General features: G+C 37.0%; 1 protein-coding gene across 1 annotated transcript in view; it reads left to right on the top strand.

Annotated features, from left to right (window-relative positions):
- LOC102600186 (sister-chromatid cohesion protein 3) overlaps positions 1-6,535 on the top strand; it is a 19,123-nt gene extending 12,588 nt beyond the window's left edge. The window contains exons 19-22 of the mRNA XM_006338117.2: positions 1,905-2,167; positions 3,687-3,811; positions 5,505-5,795; positions 6,141-6,535. Coding sequence (XP_006338179.1) covers positions 1,905-2,167; positions 3,687-3,811; positions 5,505-5,734 — 618 coding nt within the window. The 3' untranslated portion in view covers positions 5,735-5,795; positions 6,141-6,535. The remainder of the gene's footprint in view (positions 1-1,904; positions 2,168-3,686; positions 3,812-5,504; positions 5,796-6,140) is intronic.
- Positions 6,536-14,853: the final 8,318 nt, after the last annotated feature.

Below are 14,853 nucleotides of genomic sequence, written 5' to 3'. Positions count from 1 at the left end.
GAGAGAGAGAGAGAGAGAGAGAGAGAGAGAGAGAGAGAGAGAGAGAGAGAGAGAGAGAGAGAGAGAGAGAGAGAGAGAGAGAGAGAGAGAGAGAGAGAGAGAGAGAGAGAGAGAGAGAGAGAGAGAGAGAGAGAGAGAGAGAGAGAGAGAGAGAGAGAGAGAGAGAGAGAGAGAGAGAGAGAGAGAGAGAGAGAGAGAGAGAGAGAGAGAGAGAGAGAGAGAGAGAGAGAGAGAGAGAGAGAGAGAGAGAGAGAGAGAGAGAGAGAGAGAGAGAGAGAGAGAGAGAGAGAGAGAGAGAGAGAGAGAGAGAGAGAGAGAGAGAGAGAGAGAGAGAGAGAGAGAGAGAGAGAGAGAGAGAGAGAGAGAGAGAGAGAGAGAGAGAGAGAGAGAGAGAGAGAGAGAGAGAGAGAGAGAGAGAGAGAGAGAGAGAGAGAGAGAGAGAGAGAGAGAGAGAGAGAGAGAGAGAGAGAGAGAGAGAGAGAGAGAGAGAGAGAGAGAGAGAGAGAGAGAGAGAGAGAGAGAGAGAGAGAGAGAGAGAGAGAGAGAGAGAGAGAGAGAGAGAGAGAGAGAGAGAGAGAGAGAGAGATTCCCATATGAAAAAGGGACTGCATTAAGAGAACTTCATCTAGGGGGGGATTTTCAGATTGTATGGATGGCGGCATGGAGCTTGTTGATTTGCAGCTTGATGTGGAACTTACACTTGGTTTAAGGAGACAACCATACTAATTCCTCTAGAATAGACAGGATACTGGTATCAACAGAATGGAATAGCCAATTCAGTGATCTAAAATAATGTACTCTACAGAGAGTGGTTACAGATCATGTCCCAATTGCTCTGTTCTGTGGACACTGGGAACAATCTAAGTCATTTCAAATTTGGTGGTTAAACTCAAGAATGTTTTGTTGACAATGTCGGGAAACGGTGGAGTCTGAAAGAGTGGAGCAGGAATGAGCAGGGGAATTTGAAGATTCAGAAGAACAAGCTACTCAGCTAGATGTGCTATAGACAAATCCCCTGGCACTGATGGGTATACAATGGGTTTCTGTCTAAATTGCTGGGAGGTTATAAAGACAGACATATTTCATAATTTCCATTCAAATGCTATGTTTGAAAAAAGTTTTAATGCAACATCTATTGCCCTGATTCTTATCATAAGAAGACATGGGCAAAGGAGCTCAAAGATTTTTAGATATATCAGTCTGATTGAAAACTTTTACAAGTTAATCTCTAATGTCCTGACAGAGAGATTGAAGAGGCCGGTGAACAAACAACGAATGACATTCATTAAAGGAAGACATATAAAGGATGCAGTGCTGATAGCTAATGAAGCAATTGATTTCAGAATCTCACTAGAAAAACCTGGCATCTTTTGCAAACTTGATAGTGAGAAAGGCTATGACATGTCAATTGGGAGCTCATTCTTAGTATGTTGAGACAAATATGCTTGGGGGAGAAGTGGATCAACTGGATTAAATTTTGCATCTGTATAGTAAACTTACATGTATTTTGTTGTTCCGCTTTTGGCGTACAAATGTTTATTCTAATGAGACTGAGTCAATTCTAGATGTTTTAGGGTCCAGCTAGAGTTAGGTTTAACGCTTGGGAAGCTTGGTACTTCCTTCTATTATAAATATGGTTCTTACGGTACTTAAGTAAGTATCGATACAAATTTACCAGTTAAAAAACAAACAAAACAGAGTAAAAAAAGTTTGTCGGGAAAGAAAGTATACATGTTAGATTCTTTGTTTGGAAAGAAAGTATACTTGCTAGATTCAGAAAGGCACCAAGGTACTTCCTTTCCAAACAAAGAGTGTCGTTCTCAAAAAAATCAAGGTTGTATTGGAAGAAAGTGTAGTCTCTTTTCTTTGTGGGTAGTTGAGCATGTTTGATTCTGATTTTGCAGGCCCATGAACGGTACTTAGTAGCACTTTTCTCTGATGATGACGAATCAGCGAGAAAGACTTTTCATGAATGTGAAGATCTCGCCAGTGGGCTTGCTAAGACTTTTGGAAATGCTGCTAGAAACAAGCACCGGTCAGATCTTCTGAATATTGTCACAGGAGGCATTCAATATGCCTTTACTGAAGCTCCAAAGCATTTATCTTTCTTGGATGGTGCTGTGCTGTATTTCATATCTAAACTTCCTTCTCCAGATATTATGAACATGTAAGAGCTTACTAAATGTAATTTTCCGTTTTAATCACATAATGAAAGGCTAACATTCTGACTCCAATCCTGTTAGATGATCTAACTAGGGCGTTTAATGAAATTCTGTGTTAGCCCTGGTATGGAACAACTTGAGGAAACAACAGATTATCTTCTCATGTTCCTTGGGTTTTGTATATTGTAGAAGCTTGGACACTGTGTGTTCTGCTTGGTTACAGGGTTGGATTTAGATGTGGCTTGGTTAGATATATGCCTGAGAATTGGGACATCCTGGTGGGGTTTTGGAGCTTGGGCTGTCGTGATTGTGGCAGATTCCCATGGCAGAAACTTCTCTTTTTTATTTTTTTGGTTTTAAAAATATGAAGTTCTTTTTATTGAAGTTATTTGTTGATGTGATAGGGGATGTACCATTCACAAGCAGTATGCAGAAGTAGAGGTTCATGATGAGAATGTGATTCTCTACAAAAATTACGCAATATTCATTGCCAACTGGGATCACATATCTGCTCCAAAAACTTACAAAAGTATAAATGATCATTGATATTCACATCAGATATTTTTATTGTTAACTTCTTCAACTTACAAAATATTAATGATCCTCTGATATGCACATAAAGTTTTAACTTCAGCCTTTTTCCAGATTGGTAACTTCTTAAGCGGTTAAGCCTTTTTTTTTTCTTTCCTTATTAGCCGCTAAAGTGCCAGAGGAGCCATTTTTACTCTCTACTCCTTTTCCTCTTGAATTCCCAACTTAGAACACGTCTTTGAGAGTAGCCGGTGTCACCCATCTGGTGCCAAACATATTCCACACTTTGTTTCACAATCAGTGTGTGATATAACAATAAAATCACAACTGGTTCTAATCTTATCACCAGTAGATGTGACCTATCTTCCATTTCCACAGATTTCTCACTGTGAGAATGGTCAAGGAAGAAGTAAACCTTTTTAGGTGCCTCTAGGAACCAATACCATGGAATAGGCAAAAGATTCCTCTCAAATAATCATTGATATAATGAGTTTATTGTGAAGAGTCTGTTTGCATCCTACTTTCAACTGTTCTGGCCCGTTAGTGACACTAGAAGCAATGGCATACATGAAGTTTAGGGGTGTACCATGTTGACCTATGCAAGGCCTACTTCTCTGAGAAGTTGGTGAAATTAGCTGTAGTTGCTGCTTACTCTCGGATACAGCCTTAGTTTGTTACTGGTCTCTGAATCAAGAATAATTGGAGGTTGATACTTTTGCCACTCTCAATGTGTCTCAAAGAAATCAATAAAACTTTACTAATGACCAGCTATAACTTTCTCATCGGACGTAATGTTTTCTTGCCTTTGGACATGTCAGTGGTGTATATTGTATATCTTTTCCATTTAAGCTCTCTTTCGTTGTTTTTAAAGTTGTCCTTGAGAGAACTGCCTAAGCAACCCTGTCTTGTCATAATTTGATCTTTCGATGCTATTTTCTTGTTAATGTAAGTATCATAGCTCTCATATGAGCAACTTAACTCTTATGTGATCAGCTTGAAAGATGTCGAGAAAAGAACTGAAAATGTTAACACGGATGAAGATCCAAGCGGTTGGCGACCATATCATATATTTGTAGATACGGTCCATGAGAAGTATGCTAAGGGTGAAGTTTTACAAGGTACACATATACTTTTAGTTCTCTGAATTTGTTTTTTTTTCTATAGTTTGTCTTCTCCAGTCTTGCTCCCTTTTTATGCTGTGCACTTTAATTTATGAGTTAATTCTTGTTTGTTTCTCAGTCCTACTAAACAGCTCTGGTTTCAGTGTATTCGTTTTGGGTCCACTTCCAAAGGGCTTCTTTTCTTTTCCTTTTTATTTTCATGTGAAAGGGAACTGTTATATGTAAGCACATGCCTATAATGTCTGAAACTGTGTGAGGAGTTTTCAAAAACTTATGAAGGGTTGGTTTGACTATAAATTAGGTTCCATGCTGTTAACTTCTTGTCATCTTGGGATGGCGAGTGAAGGCAAATGGAGTGAAACTGGGAAGTGATTACACCAATCCTGTTGTGTGCCACATTTAGTAACAACAATAATGCCTCAATCCTAAAGTAAAAAGGGATCAAATATGAATTCTCTGTATCCATTGCACTCTACTTTGACACGTTTCATGCAAATACTGAATAATTGTCTTTTAGGACAAATTAGTGTTTCTGACAAAATAATAATGACAGAAAATTCTGTCTCTCACTGATTCTGTACGCCAAACAACAAATTCCTGAATAGACTAAACAAACTTGTAATTAACACCGATTGTGCCTAATGGTGTCAAATGTCGTCAAAAAGTTATTTGGTTTATTCCTAATTTTGGTGGTGGTATTGTCATTGCTCTCCATGATCTCTAGAAAATAATATCTTAAACCTATTGTTTAATAAGATCATATCATTGCTGTTCTACCAAGTTCTAAAATGTCCTTAGAATAAAATGAAGTCACTTGGGTATGAGTGTATAAATGAGAATAATTGAGCTGAGCAATGGTTCACAAGCTAGGTTTGAAATCTAAATCAACTTTAGAAGTCATCATGCTGGTTGTCTTTATTTGTTTTTCCCATTTTTACCAATTTTATGACACTTTGGTTTTCCTTCATGGTGGTAAAGCTAATCATGTCAAGGGTCATGAATAGTTTCAAAGGTTGTGATTAGACTAGAAACTGGTTTAATTTATTTATTTTAGTTCTGGATGAATTGGTTGTTGTTCTTTGCAAGTAAATGTGATTGTTTGAATTTTCTTTTGGGAGAATTGGGTTTGGTTCATCTTCTGGAAAAAAGGTCACCTAATCCTTATCCTTGTGAAAGCAATAGATCAAAACCGATTAGATATCATTGAATGTTACTATGGCTTGTAAATTTCACATAGAATACTACAATGTTTGGTTGGAAGGACTAGAAAAATTTATTCCCGCATAACTAATGTAGATGGGATAAATATGATCTGTGCGTAATTTCATATTGCATTTGATTTGCGGTACTAAAAATATAGCATTAAGTTATGTGGGAGTATATGCATTATTTTATGCAGGATAATGTGGAATTAGGATACGTGTATTGGTAATATAGATGCCCTTTAAGTAAATAATCCTTACATAACATTTCATGTATTATTATTCATTGCATAACAGTTTCTATGTTATTATTTGTTAAAGAATGACAGAAGTCTTACATTGGTGGTCAATGTGATGAGTGGACTCCTTATAAGACTTGGGCAATCCTACTCCCTTTGAGCTAGTTAATGTCATAGTAACACATCACTTATGGTTTGTGCAATCATAGGATCTGTTTGAACTGACTGCTAATGTGAGTTCTTTTATAGATGATAAGGAAGGTACAGTCGGGAGACATCGAGGTCGTCTGACCAAGAAGCAGAACATACAAGGAAAGAAGCTTTTTGACGAGCACAATTCTAGTGAAGACGAGGAATCAATCAGTGGATCTGACCAGGAGGCAGATGAAGAAAAACAAGATGACGAAGAGGTCCCTCTAATACATTCTTTTAAGTCATCAGCCAAGCTAAGGTCTCTGAAGATATCAAGAGAGAGCTGAAGCTATGTGAGAACTGGTCATTTTGGTCTCTGTTTAGACTTTTCCTGTTCCAAAGCATCAGGTACTTATTTATTGATTGCCAATTTCATACAAGAAAAAAGATTTAGTTTTTAAAATAAAAAATAAAAAGATCACCTTAGGCACTGGTTTCATGTTTTACACAGTTTCCGTAGGTTTTTGTTAAGTAGGCTTCTTGTACATTGCTTTTCTTATTCTTGACATCTGCTAGTTTGAATAGGATGTTCCGGACATGTGTTCATCTTTTAATGTATAATCATCTAAGCTCTGATTCTACCTGAATCAAATTTACAGTCTTGATGACGCCTGTTTGTCTAACTTAAGACTGCACATATTCATCTTTTTTCTGGAAGTGACAGCTGAAGTGAATTCCATTTGTTATTTTCAGGTTCTCAAGTCTTAAAAGTCTGTTCTCTATGATCACGAGCAAACAGGTTCCTCGCGAACCATTCTAGTTTGAGAGGAAACCTTTGTTGAAGTAGACCTTAGGTGCATGCAGCCTTGTGTATTAAAAATAGGTCATGTCTCGATCTCTTTTTTTTTTTTTCTTTTCGAAGTAGCTGTATTTGCGATTTCTTTTTGGCAGCTTCAAGTCATTTGTGGATTCGCTAAGCTATTATTTATCGGGATTACCTTGTCATTATGTAACCTTTGGACTCCTAATGGCTAGTAAGTTCTGAATTGCCAAAAAAAAAGTACTAGGAAGAGAAATGTGCTGAAGATGGAAGCAAAATTCAAGTAGGAGAAATGCAAAATATTCAAATACAGGATCAACGTTTCTGATTGTTTTTTCACCCTAGGTGTGATTACAACTATTTACAAGTTGCTATTGATATTTACATATTAGTTGTAATCACAGTTGTAATTTGAAGGGGAAGGCATTTGTTTGTGCGTAAGCCCCTTTAGAGACAGGGGCAAGCCAGGGTAAAGGCTATAGTAAATTTATTGCGACTGAAGTATTGTTTCTACGTGGGAATTTAGAATGGAATCACTCAACTTGTGCAATCCCAACAGTCATGGTATGGTAGCCTTCGTAATGCTACTCATAGCTATATTCATTAGAGTAAACTGGGTTTGTGAAATCTTCTGACTCTACGGTCTGGGTGGCAAGGAGGAAAATATATATTTTTCAATCATGTTTGGTTGTCTAAATATTTGGAAAATATTTTCTCTAGAAAAATAAGTTTCTTAAAAATTAGGAAATGATTCTTCTAATATTAAATAGGGAAAATAAGTTTCACAAGTGATAGTAACATTCCAAGCTCATTCTCTTCTGTCCACCCACCCAATGCTTCCAATCCTTATTCCCTGCCATCCCTAACCTCCACTCCCCACTCTATCCTAACCCCATGACGTCTTGCTAGAATACACATGTTTTTGGGATAAATTCTTTTGCTTGCTTATCAAACACTAAAAAATAGGTTGAAAATTTACTTGTTTGTCAAGAAAATATCTTCTTAATACCAAACATACCCAGTACTCTGATCCTGTGAAGTGAGAATTTGAATGTAGATTAGAATTACTCTAATTTATACACCTATCTTTTGTATCTTTAACTTGAGATAATGATCAAGAGTACATCCTAACTAATCTTTCGCAAATTCTTTACTCCAATTATCAGTTCTTTTTTTCTATTTGAATTTTTAAAATAATTACCAATAGGGGTGTGAGAGCATAGTTTGTCCATAAAATTTCATCTATATGACATGCACTAGGGCTATAATGAGCTATCTATTTTGAAATTAATTAGCGTAGATGTTCACTACTATAGAAATAAATACTCACTACTCTCACCTCTCATATTCATTAGGTAGAATAACTCCCACATCTAATCCAGAGTTTTCACAATCGGATATGAATCGAACTTCATATTTTGGTATTTTTCCGCTATCCATTGTTTTTCCATAAAGGCCAAAGTTGGCCAAATATATAGATGCATAAAACAAGTACAAGGTCCAACATAATAGCCCCTAAGTCGGCCTACTATGCAAATAAAAAACAACAAAAGCCAAATGACAGAAAAAGAAACCAAAGAAAAACGCCAAAGGGAAAGTGAGATCTCCATATGCTTTTAAAAGGTCGTCTTCTCCGATAAGCTTTGATTGGTTCGATGACTTGAATGATGCACACCGCTATAGGATGCTGCTCATCCGTAAGTTTCCTTTCTTGCATGACTGATTATGAAGAAATTTGAGCAATTACTGCCTTTATTTGAACATTTTGTGCTTCGTCTGTGACTATTTCAATCCCATCCTAGAACGTAGTGTCCTTGCAAGGCTAAATACTCCTGGGTGACCTATAGCGAAGTAGTACTGTGAGGGTAAAGAATCCGGGAGTGAAATAGACATTAAACACTATTAGTGGTGTATTACCTTAGTTAAGGTTATGGCATGTCGTCTTGTTGTATTTTTATTTTTCTTTATAAAAGCTAATAAAACCATCAAGACAATATAAGAAACTAAAAAAACACTATTGAACTATATCTCATCTATTTTTTGTAAAAAAAAGTAAAACTTGCAAAATACAGGTTGCCTCTCTAGTAGTGCTTGATTTAACACCACGACACAATGAGATTGACTCGATCATCCAGTGTCAGGATCAAATAGATCTCCGCAACAATCATATTCTTGTAGATCTATTTTTATTTTTCATGATCCTTTCCATTACTTCTCTAAGCTTGAAAATCCAATCATGACCATGTCTTGCCACATCGTTCATAGCTTTGGTGACTTCTTCTATTGTCACTTCGTTCAAGTTCTCACCTGCACTCATATGCTTCACACCGACACTCCAGTAGCTTTGGCTAAGTAATGACTTCAGTTTGTGGTAACCCTTGGTACCAAGATTCACCTATAAGGGAGTGTACATACATTTTCAGCTTCAATTCTTTGTCAGTCATTAATGAACTCATATGCTTCACGTTGACACTCATAAAATTTCTCTAGCGTTGGAGAAGATTGCTCTCCTAAGAATTACAATATAGTCAATTTTTTCTTGTAATGTGAGTAGTGGTATATCAGGATGTTCGTCCATCACCTTTACTATGGATACAATCTGCATCAGACATCAAACACTTTAATTTTGTCATTGTCACGATCCAAAGTAGACCCTAGATGTAACATGACGTTTAGGGTCGAGAGGCCCTACACAAGCTACTTAACATGCATCATACAAAATAATAGAAGTAAAGACTTTAAAAGATAGCATTTTATACATCAAAAGAGTTTGACAAAAGTGGATCGAAAGTCTTAACATAAGTCTCAAAGCCACCTAATACAACACAAGAAAAGTGATTGGGACGTAACCCATACATCACATACAAAGTCTAAAACTGAAGTATAGAAAAACAAAACTTCTAACTAGGATGAATGGGCTAACTGTGGATATGATGCTGGAAATAGACCGATTTTATATCACCCTTCAATTTGAATTAGCAAAAGTAATGTCTCATTGCATAATATGGATTCCAAACATTCATGATCTGGATGTGAATGAGTCGAATGACTTATCCCTCGGTCTATTAGTGAACCATCTCTCTAGGGATTGTGAAAGATGTTCTACTAGAAATATTCTTGCTATTGTTTCGACTCGTATTCCCCAAAAGGTGGATCTAGCTCTAATAGCTTTGAACAAATTAAAGGGAAAATGCTCAAATATGTCATCGAAGTATTGGAAAAGGCTCATCTATGCCATCCGTTAAAAGTCTGGCTCATTTATGCCATTACCGTTATAGAAAAGGTCCATTCATGCCACTTTTCATTAACCACCTTTTCTATAACGGAATCCATATCCAGATTTTCAAAACCATTAATGTGACATGGTCTCTTATTAGAGGTCCACGTCACCAATATAAAATCAGGTCATTTAATTAAAATAAAAACAAAAAAGACGCTTTTATCAGTCCTAACTTGCTAGCGCCGTTGCGCCGCCTTTAACCTAATACCTTCCATGAATGGCCATTCTGGCCACTGGTCAGCCTAATCTTGGGGCTGGCCAGTCGAATCTGTTACAAGATAGTAGTTTTCCATCTCTAATACAAAATTCTTGTTTAAATCTGCTTATCGCGCCTGGGTTGGCGACTCACGATACTCATGTAATTAACAATTATGCTAATGTCCTTAAGAATCATATCAACAATCAAGCCCAAAAGGCTGGAATTGAGCCTATTCCATTGAAACAACTCCAATACAATAATGGGATTCCAAGGATTGTGTGGACAGAAGAGGAAGTTGATAGGATGAATAGTTTGGAAGATCTTCAATACGTCGTGGTTGGAAAATTTTCCTATGGTTGGCCGGAGTTGGAAGAACTCCGCACAAGTATCCCACGACAGTGTAATATCAAAGGAGAGTGTAAAATAGGCCTATTGAGAAATAGGCATGTTCTGATTAGATTGGATCAACAAGAAGACTTCATAAACTTAATGTCAAAAGGCATATATTATATTCTGGCCAAGGACGGTTATTCATATACTATGAGGCCACTTATATATGATGCTAAGTTTAAGGTTGAAGAAGAGACGACACAAGCTATGGCATGGATATCCTTCTCGGATTTAAAACCCACATATTTTGTGAAGGAAGCCTTGTTTTCATTAGCACCTGTAGTTGGAAAACCTCTTCAGTTAGACATGGCAACAATCAATAAAACTAGACCTAGTTGTGCGAGGGTCAAGGTGCAAGTGGACTTGTTAAGTGAGTTTCCTAAGCATGTAGAGATGGAGATTATAAACAAAAAGACAAATGAGTCTAGGAAGGAAAAAGTTAAGATCCAATATGATATGCTGCCCAAATATTGCAAACAATGTAAAGTGCAAGGTCATGAGGATGAAACATGTAGAAGCCTCCATCCTGAACTAAGGCAAACAGAGGTACACAATGCAAAGGGGACAAAACAGGGGACAACCGATAACAACAATGAAGAGCAGGGCAATGAACATGCAACAAGAAGGAGACGAGTTGTTCGAAGATATTGGAAACCCATCAACATACAAGAGTCACGAGATAAGTAGGGTGAGCAATAAATTGGAGTACAAAAAATGATAGAAAAGGGCATTAATATTGATAATGCTTTTGCTGCACTGGCCGAGAAGAAAGAAGAGGTGCATCCAGAGGAATCTACAGGGACAAATTATAGTAATGATAAAACAAGTGAAGTCAAGAGTCAAAGGGAAGCTAACAAGGTTCATCATCACTCATTGACAAAGGAATGGATAACTAATGCATTTGCAAATTATCAAGTAAAGGGATATGGAGACACATGTAGCATCAATAGAACCACTGAGCAGGACAATACAGAAAAAATAGCAACACGGCATAGTGGGGAACTAATGGAGGAACAATTGGTGCATAATGGTCAACAGGCACAAGGGATGATTGATGTAGTGCTGGGAGAAGGAGAGAGGCAGCTGATAATTGTACCTACAAAGCAAAATATAGAAGATATCAGTCTCAATCAAATGAATAAACAGGATTCCCAGATTGTTGCTGCAGTGGAGGAAAAACAGAAAGAAGAGGCTGACAGCTTACTCTTGAAAGAGTTAGCTGAGGCAGATTGCCAGATTCCCCTCCAAATTGTAGTTCCATTGGTTGAAGAAAGTCTTTCTTGTGCAGTAGTTGTAGTTCCTGTTATACCAACACCAGAGAAAGATAATAGGTCAGCAATTATGAGTTGTAGTGTAAAATCAGCCCTTATGGAGAAACTCCACACACTAATATCACATCAAAGTCAAGAGGATATGGTGGTGGAGATCAAGGCTGCCAGTTCATTCATAGAAGACACAGATGAAGTGAATAGTGATCAAAATGCAATGGAGGTATGTAGAGAGGCTGTAATCTCTCCTTTAGTTTTATTGAAATGCAAAAAAGGTAAAACTAAAAAGGAGGATGATGTTCAACCAACAAGAATACAAGCCAAGAGGGTGGTAAAATCATCAATTAGATGATAATGAAAGCACTCATTTGGAACATAAGGTCTATGAGGACTCAAAATGCATTTCACAGAGTTCAAATGTTACACAGACACCACAAATTCTTCTTAATTGCTTTGATGGAACCATTTCAAGATACTAGACAAATACAAATTTTTAAAAGGAGGTTATAACTCAAATGGAAAGATTTGGGTATTTATAAAGGATCATATTCAGGTAGGGGTGATCTCAGATACAGAGCAGCAAATCACCCTTCAACTCACGTTGGAATATGGAAAACAATTGCTTACTACTTTGATATATGCCAAATGTACAACAGAGGAGAGGATAAAACTTTGGAATGACTTGTATTTCATTAATGATTATTATTCAGAGCCTTGGTTGGTAGGGGGAGATTTTAATGTAATTCTGGGGGAAGATGAAAAGATAGGAGGTCTTCCTGTTTATATCCAAGAATATGAGAATTTTGCCTTCTGTATCAATTCTTGTGAATTGTTTGATATAAGTTTCTCTGGTAGTCCATTTACTTGGTGGAATGGACGAGCTGATTCAGAATGTACATTTAAAAGATTGGATAGATTGTTGATTAATCAGAAGCTACAGGATCTACATGGCAACATGGAACTACAACACTTAGCAAGGACTGGATCTGATCATGCACCTTTATTATTAAAATGTGGAGGTCAGAATCAGAATTTTATAAAACCATTCAGGTTTTTAAAATTTTGGACTGACAGGGCAGACTTTAAAGATGTGGTGAAGGCTAGCTGGAATAAAGATCACTATGATGATGTTTTTTTACAATGGAAGTTAAGATTAAAAAGAACAAAAGTGGCTCTATCCAAATGTAGCAGAGAACAATTTGGTGATATCTTCAAACAACTGCATATCAGAGAAGAAATAGTTAGGATGAAAGAAGATCTCTATGAAAAAAATCCTACATCATCTAACAGGGCTATTCTACAGCAAGCTCATGCTGAATATAAGATGTATATACACTATGAGGAGGAGTTTTGGAGGCAGAAGGCAAGCGTTCAGTGGCATTCAGAGGGAGATAAGAACACTAAGTATTTTCATGGATTGTTCAGGGGAAGGAAGAGGAGGCTAAATATACAGAGAATAATGAAAGTTGATGGTCTATAGGCTCAATGAGAGGATGAAGTGGCAACTGAAGCAATACGTTTCATTCAGAACCAATTTTCTGGAACCAACTTACAAAGTGACTTCTCCCTCTTACAGAGCATTCAGCCTCTTGTGACTACAGAAGATAATGAGTTATTACAGACAATTCCTGAGTATAGTGAGATAAAAAAAATGGTCTTTGAGCTTAATGGGGAGAGTATATGTGGCCCAGATGGTTTTACATGACACTTCTTTTAGGCTTGTTGGGAGATAGTTGGCGAAGATATTGTGGGTATTGTTCAATCATTTTTCCAGGGAAATACCCTTCCTAAATCTATTACTCACACTAATTTGGTTTTGTTGCCTAAGAAAGAGTCCATTCAAACCTTCTCAAACTTAAGACCAATTAGTTTAAGTAATTTTATAAATAAGGTGATCTCTAAAACATTACATGATAGACTAGAAGGCTTATTACCAAGAATAATTCTGTGAATCAGTCTGGATTTGTGAATGGTAGAAGCATATCAGAAAATGTACTACTAGCTCACAGATATCAGGAAAAGAGGAAAACCAGCCAATGTTGTGATGAAACTAGACATGGCTAAAGCTTATGATAGGGTGAATTGGAGTTTCTTAGTGAAAGTACTTTAATGTATGGGTTTTAACTCAGTGGTGGTTGACATGATCTGGAGACTAATAGCCAACAACTGGTATTCTATACTAATCAATGGCCATGCACATGGTTTTTTTCATTCCTCTAGAGGGGTGAAGCAGGGGATCCTTTATCACCTGCTTTATTTATTATCACTGCAGAAGTGCTCACCAGAGCACTAAACCAGTTGTTCTATAACACTGACTTCAAAGGATATGGGATGCCAAAGTGGAGTGAGAAGTTAAATCATCTTGCTTATGCTGATGATACAATCATATTTGCTGCTGCTGAGAAGAAATCCATTGATCTTATTATGAATACCTTGAAGGAGTATGAAAACCAATCAGGGCAAAAGATCAATAGAGATAAGAGCTACTTCTACATGTTTAAAACGGCTGGTAATGCTCTTATAAATGAAGTTGAGGAGGCTACTGGATTTGTGAGAGGTGATTTCCCTATAATTTATTTAGGATGCCCTATTAGTCATGCAAAGATGAAGAAATCTCATTTTAATGAGTTGATTAAAAAAGTTCAAAATAAGTTGCAAGTCTGGAAAGGTAAGCTCTTGTCCTTTGGTGGTAAGGCGGTACTTATCAATCATGTGTTGCAAAGTATTCCTGTATACTTGTTATCTGTGTTGGTGCTCCCAAAATGTGTAATAAAGGACCTCCATAGAATGTTTGCAAAATTTCTTTGGAACTTCAAAGAAAATAGTAGGGCAAAGCACTGGATAGCCTGGGATGATATTTGTCTGCCTAAAGAGGAAGGGGGTCTTGGTTTCAGATCTCTGTTTGATGTGTCCAAAACTGTGTTTGCAAAACTATGGTGGATGTTTAGAACAACAAATTCACTATGGTCCCAATTTATGTGGAATAAGTACTGCAAGAGGAATATACCTCAAGTGGTGGAATGGAGGGGTGTGTCTCAAGTTTGGAAGCTAATGTTACTGGCCAGAGATAACTTTGATCAAGAAATATGGTGGGAACCTAGATGTGGTCATGCTAGCTTATGGTATGACAATTGGACACAACTTGGAGCTCTACACTATATTATGCCTATTGATCAAGTTGCTAATGAAAATCTGGAAGAGGTCAATCAACTTAGATTGGATGGAAAATGGAATATTAACCTAATGACAGAACTATTGGGAAAAGACATTTGCGATCATGTTAACTCTATTTTGGGTCATACTCAACATGTAGAAGAGAGGGACAAGCAATGGTGGATGCCAAACAGTAAATGAAATTTTTCTGTTAAGAGTGCATGGGATATTATCAGAAGTAGGAAGGATCCTCAAAAAGATATATTGTTTATATGGGAGAAGGGCTTACCTTTCAAGATATCTTTTCTGATGTGGAGAATTTGGTTTAAGAGGATTCCAATAGGGGAAGTCCTAGT

This window comes from Solanum tuberosum, unplaced genomic scaffold, assembly GCF_000226075.1.
Source record: "Solanum tuberosum cultivar DM 1-3 516 R44 unplaced genomic scaffold, SolTub_3.0 scf00003, whole genome shotgun sequence".
Taxonomy (NCBI): Eukaryota; Viridiplantae; Streptophyta; class Magnoliopsida; order Solanales; family Solanaceae; genus Solanum; species Solanum tuberosum.
This window is presented reverse-complemented; position numbering and strand designations above follow the sequence as displayed.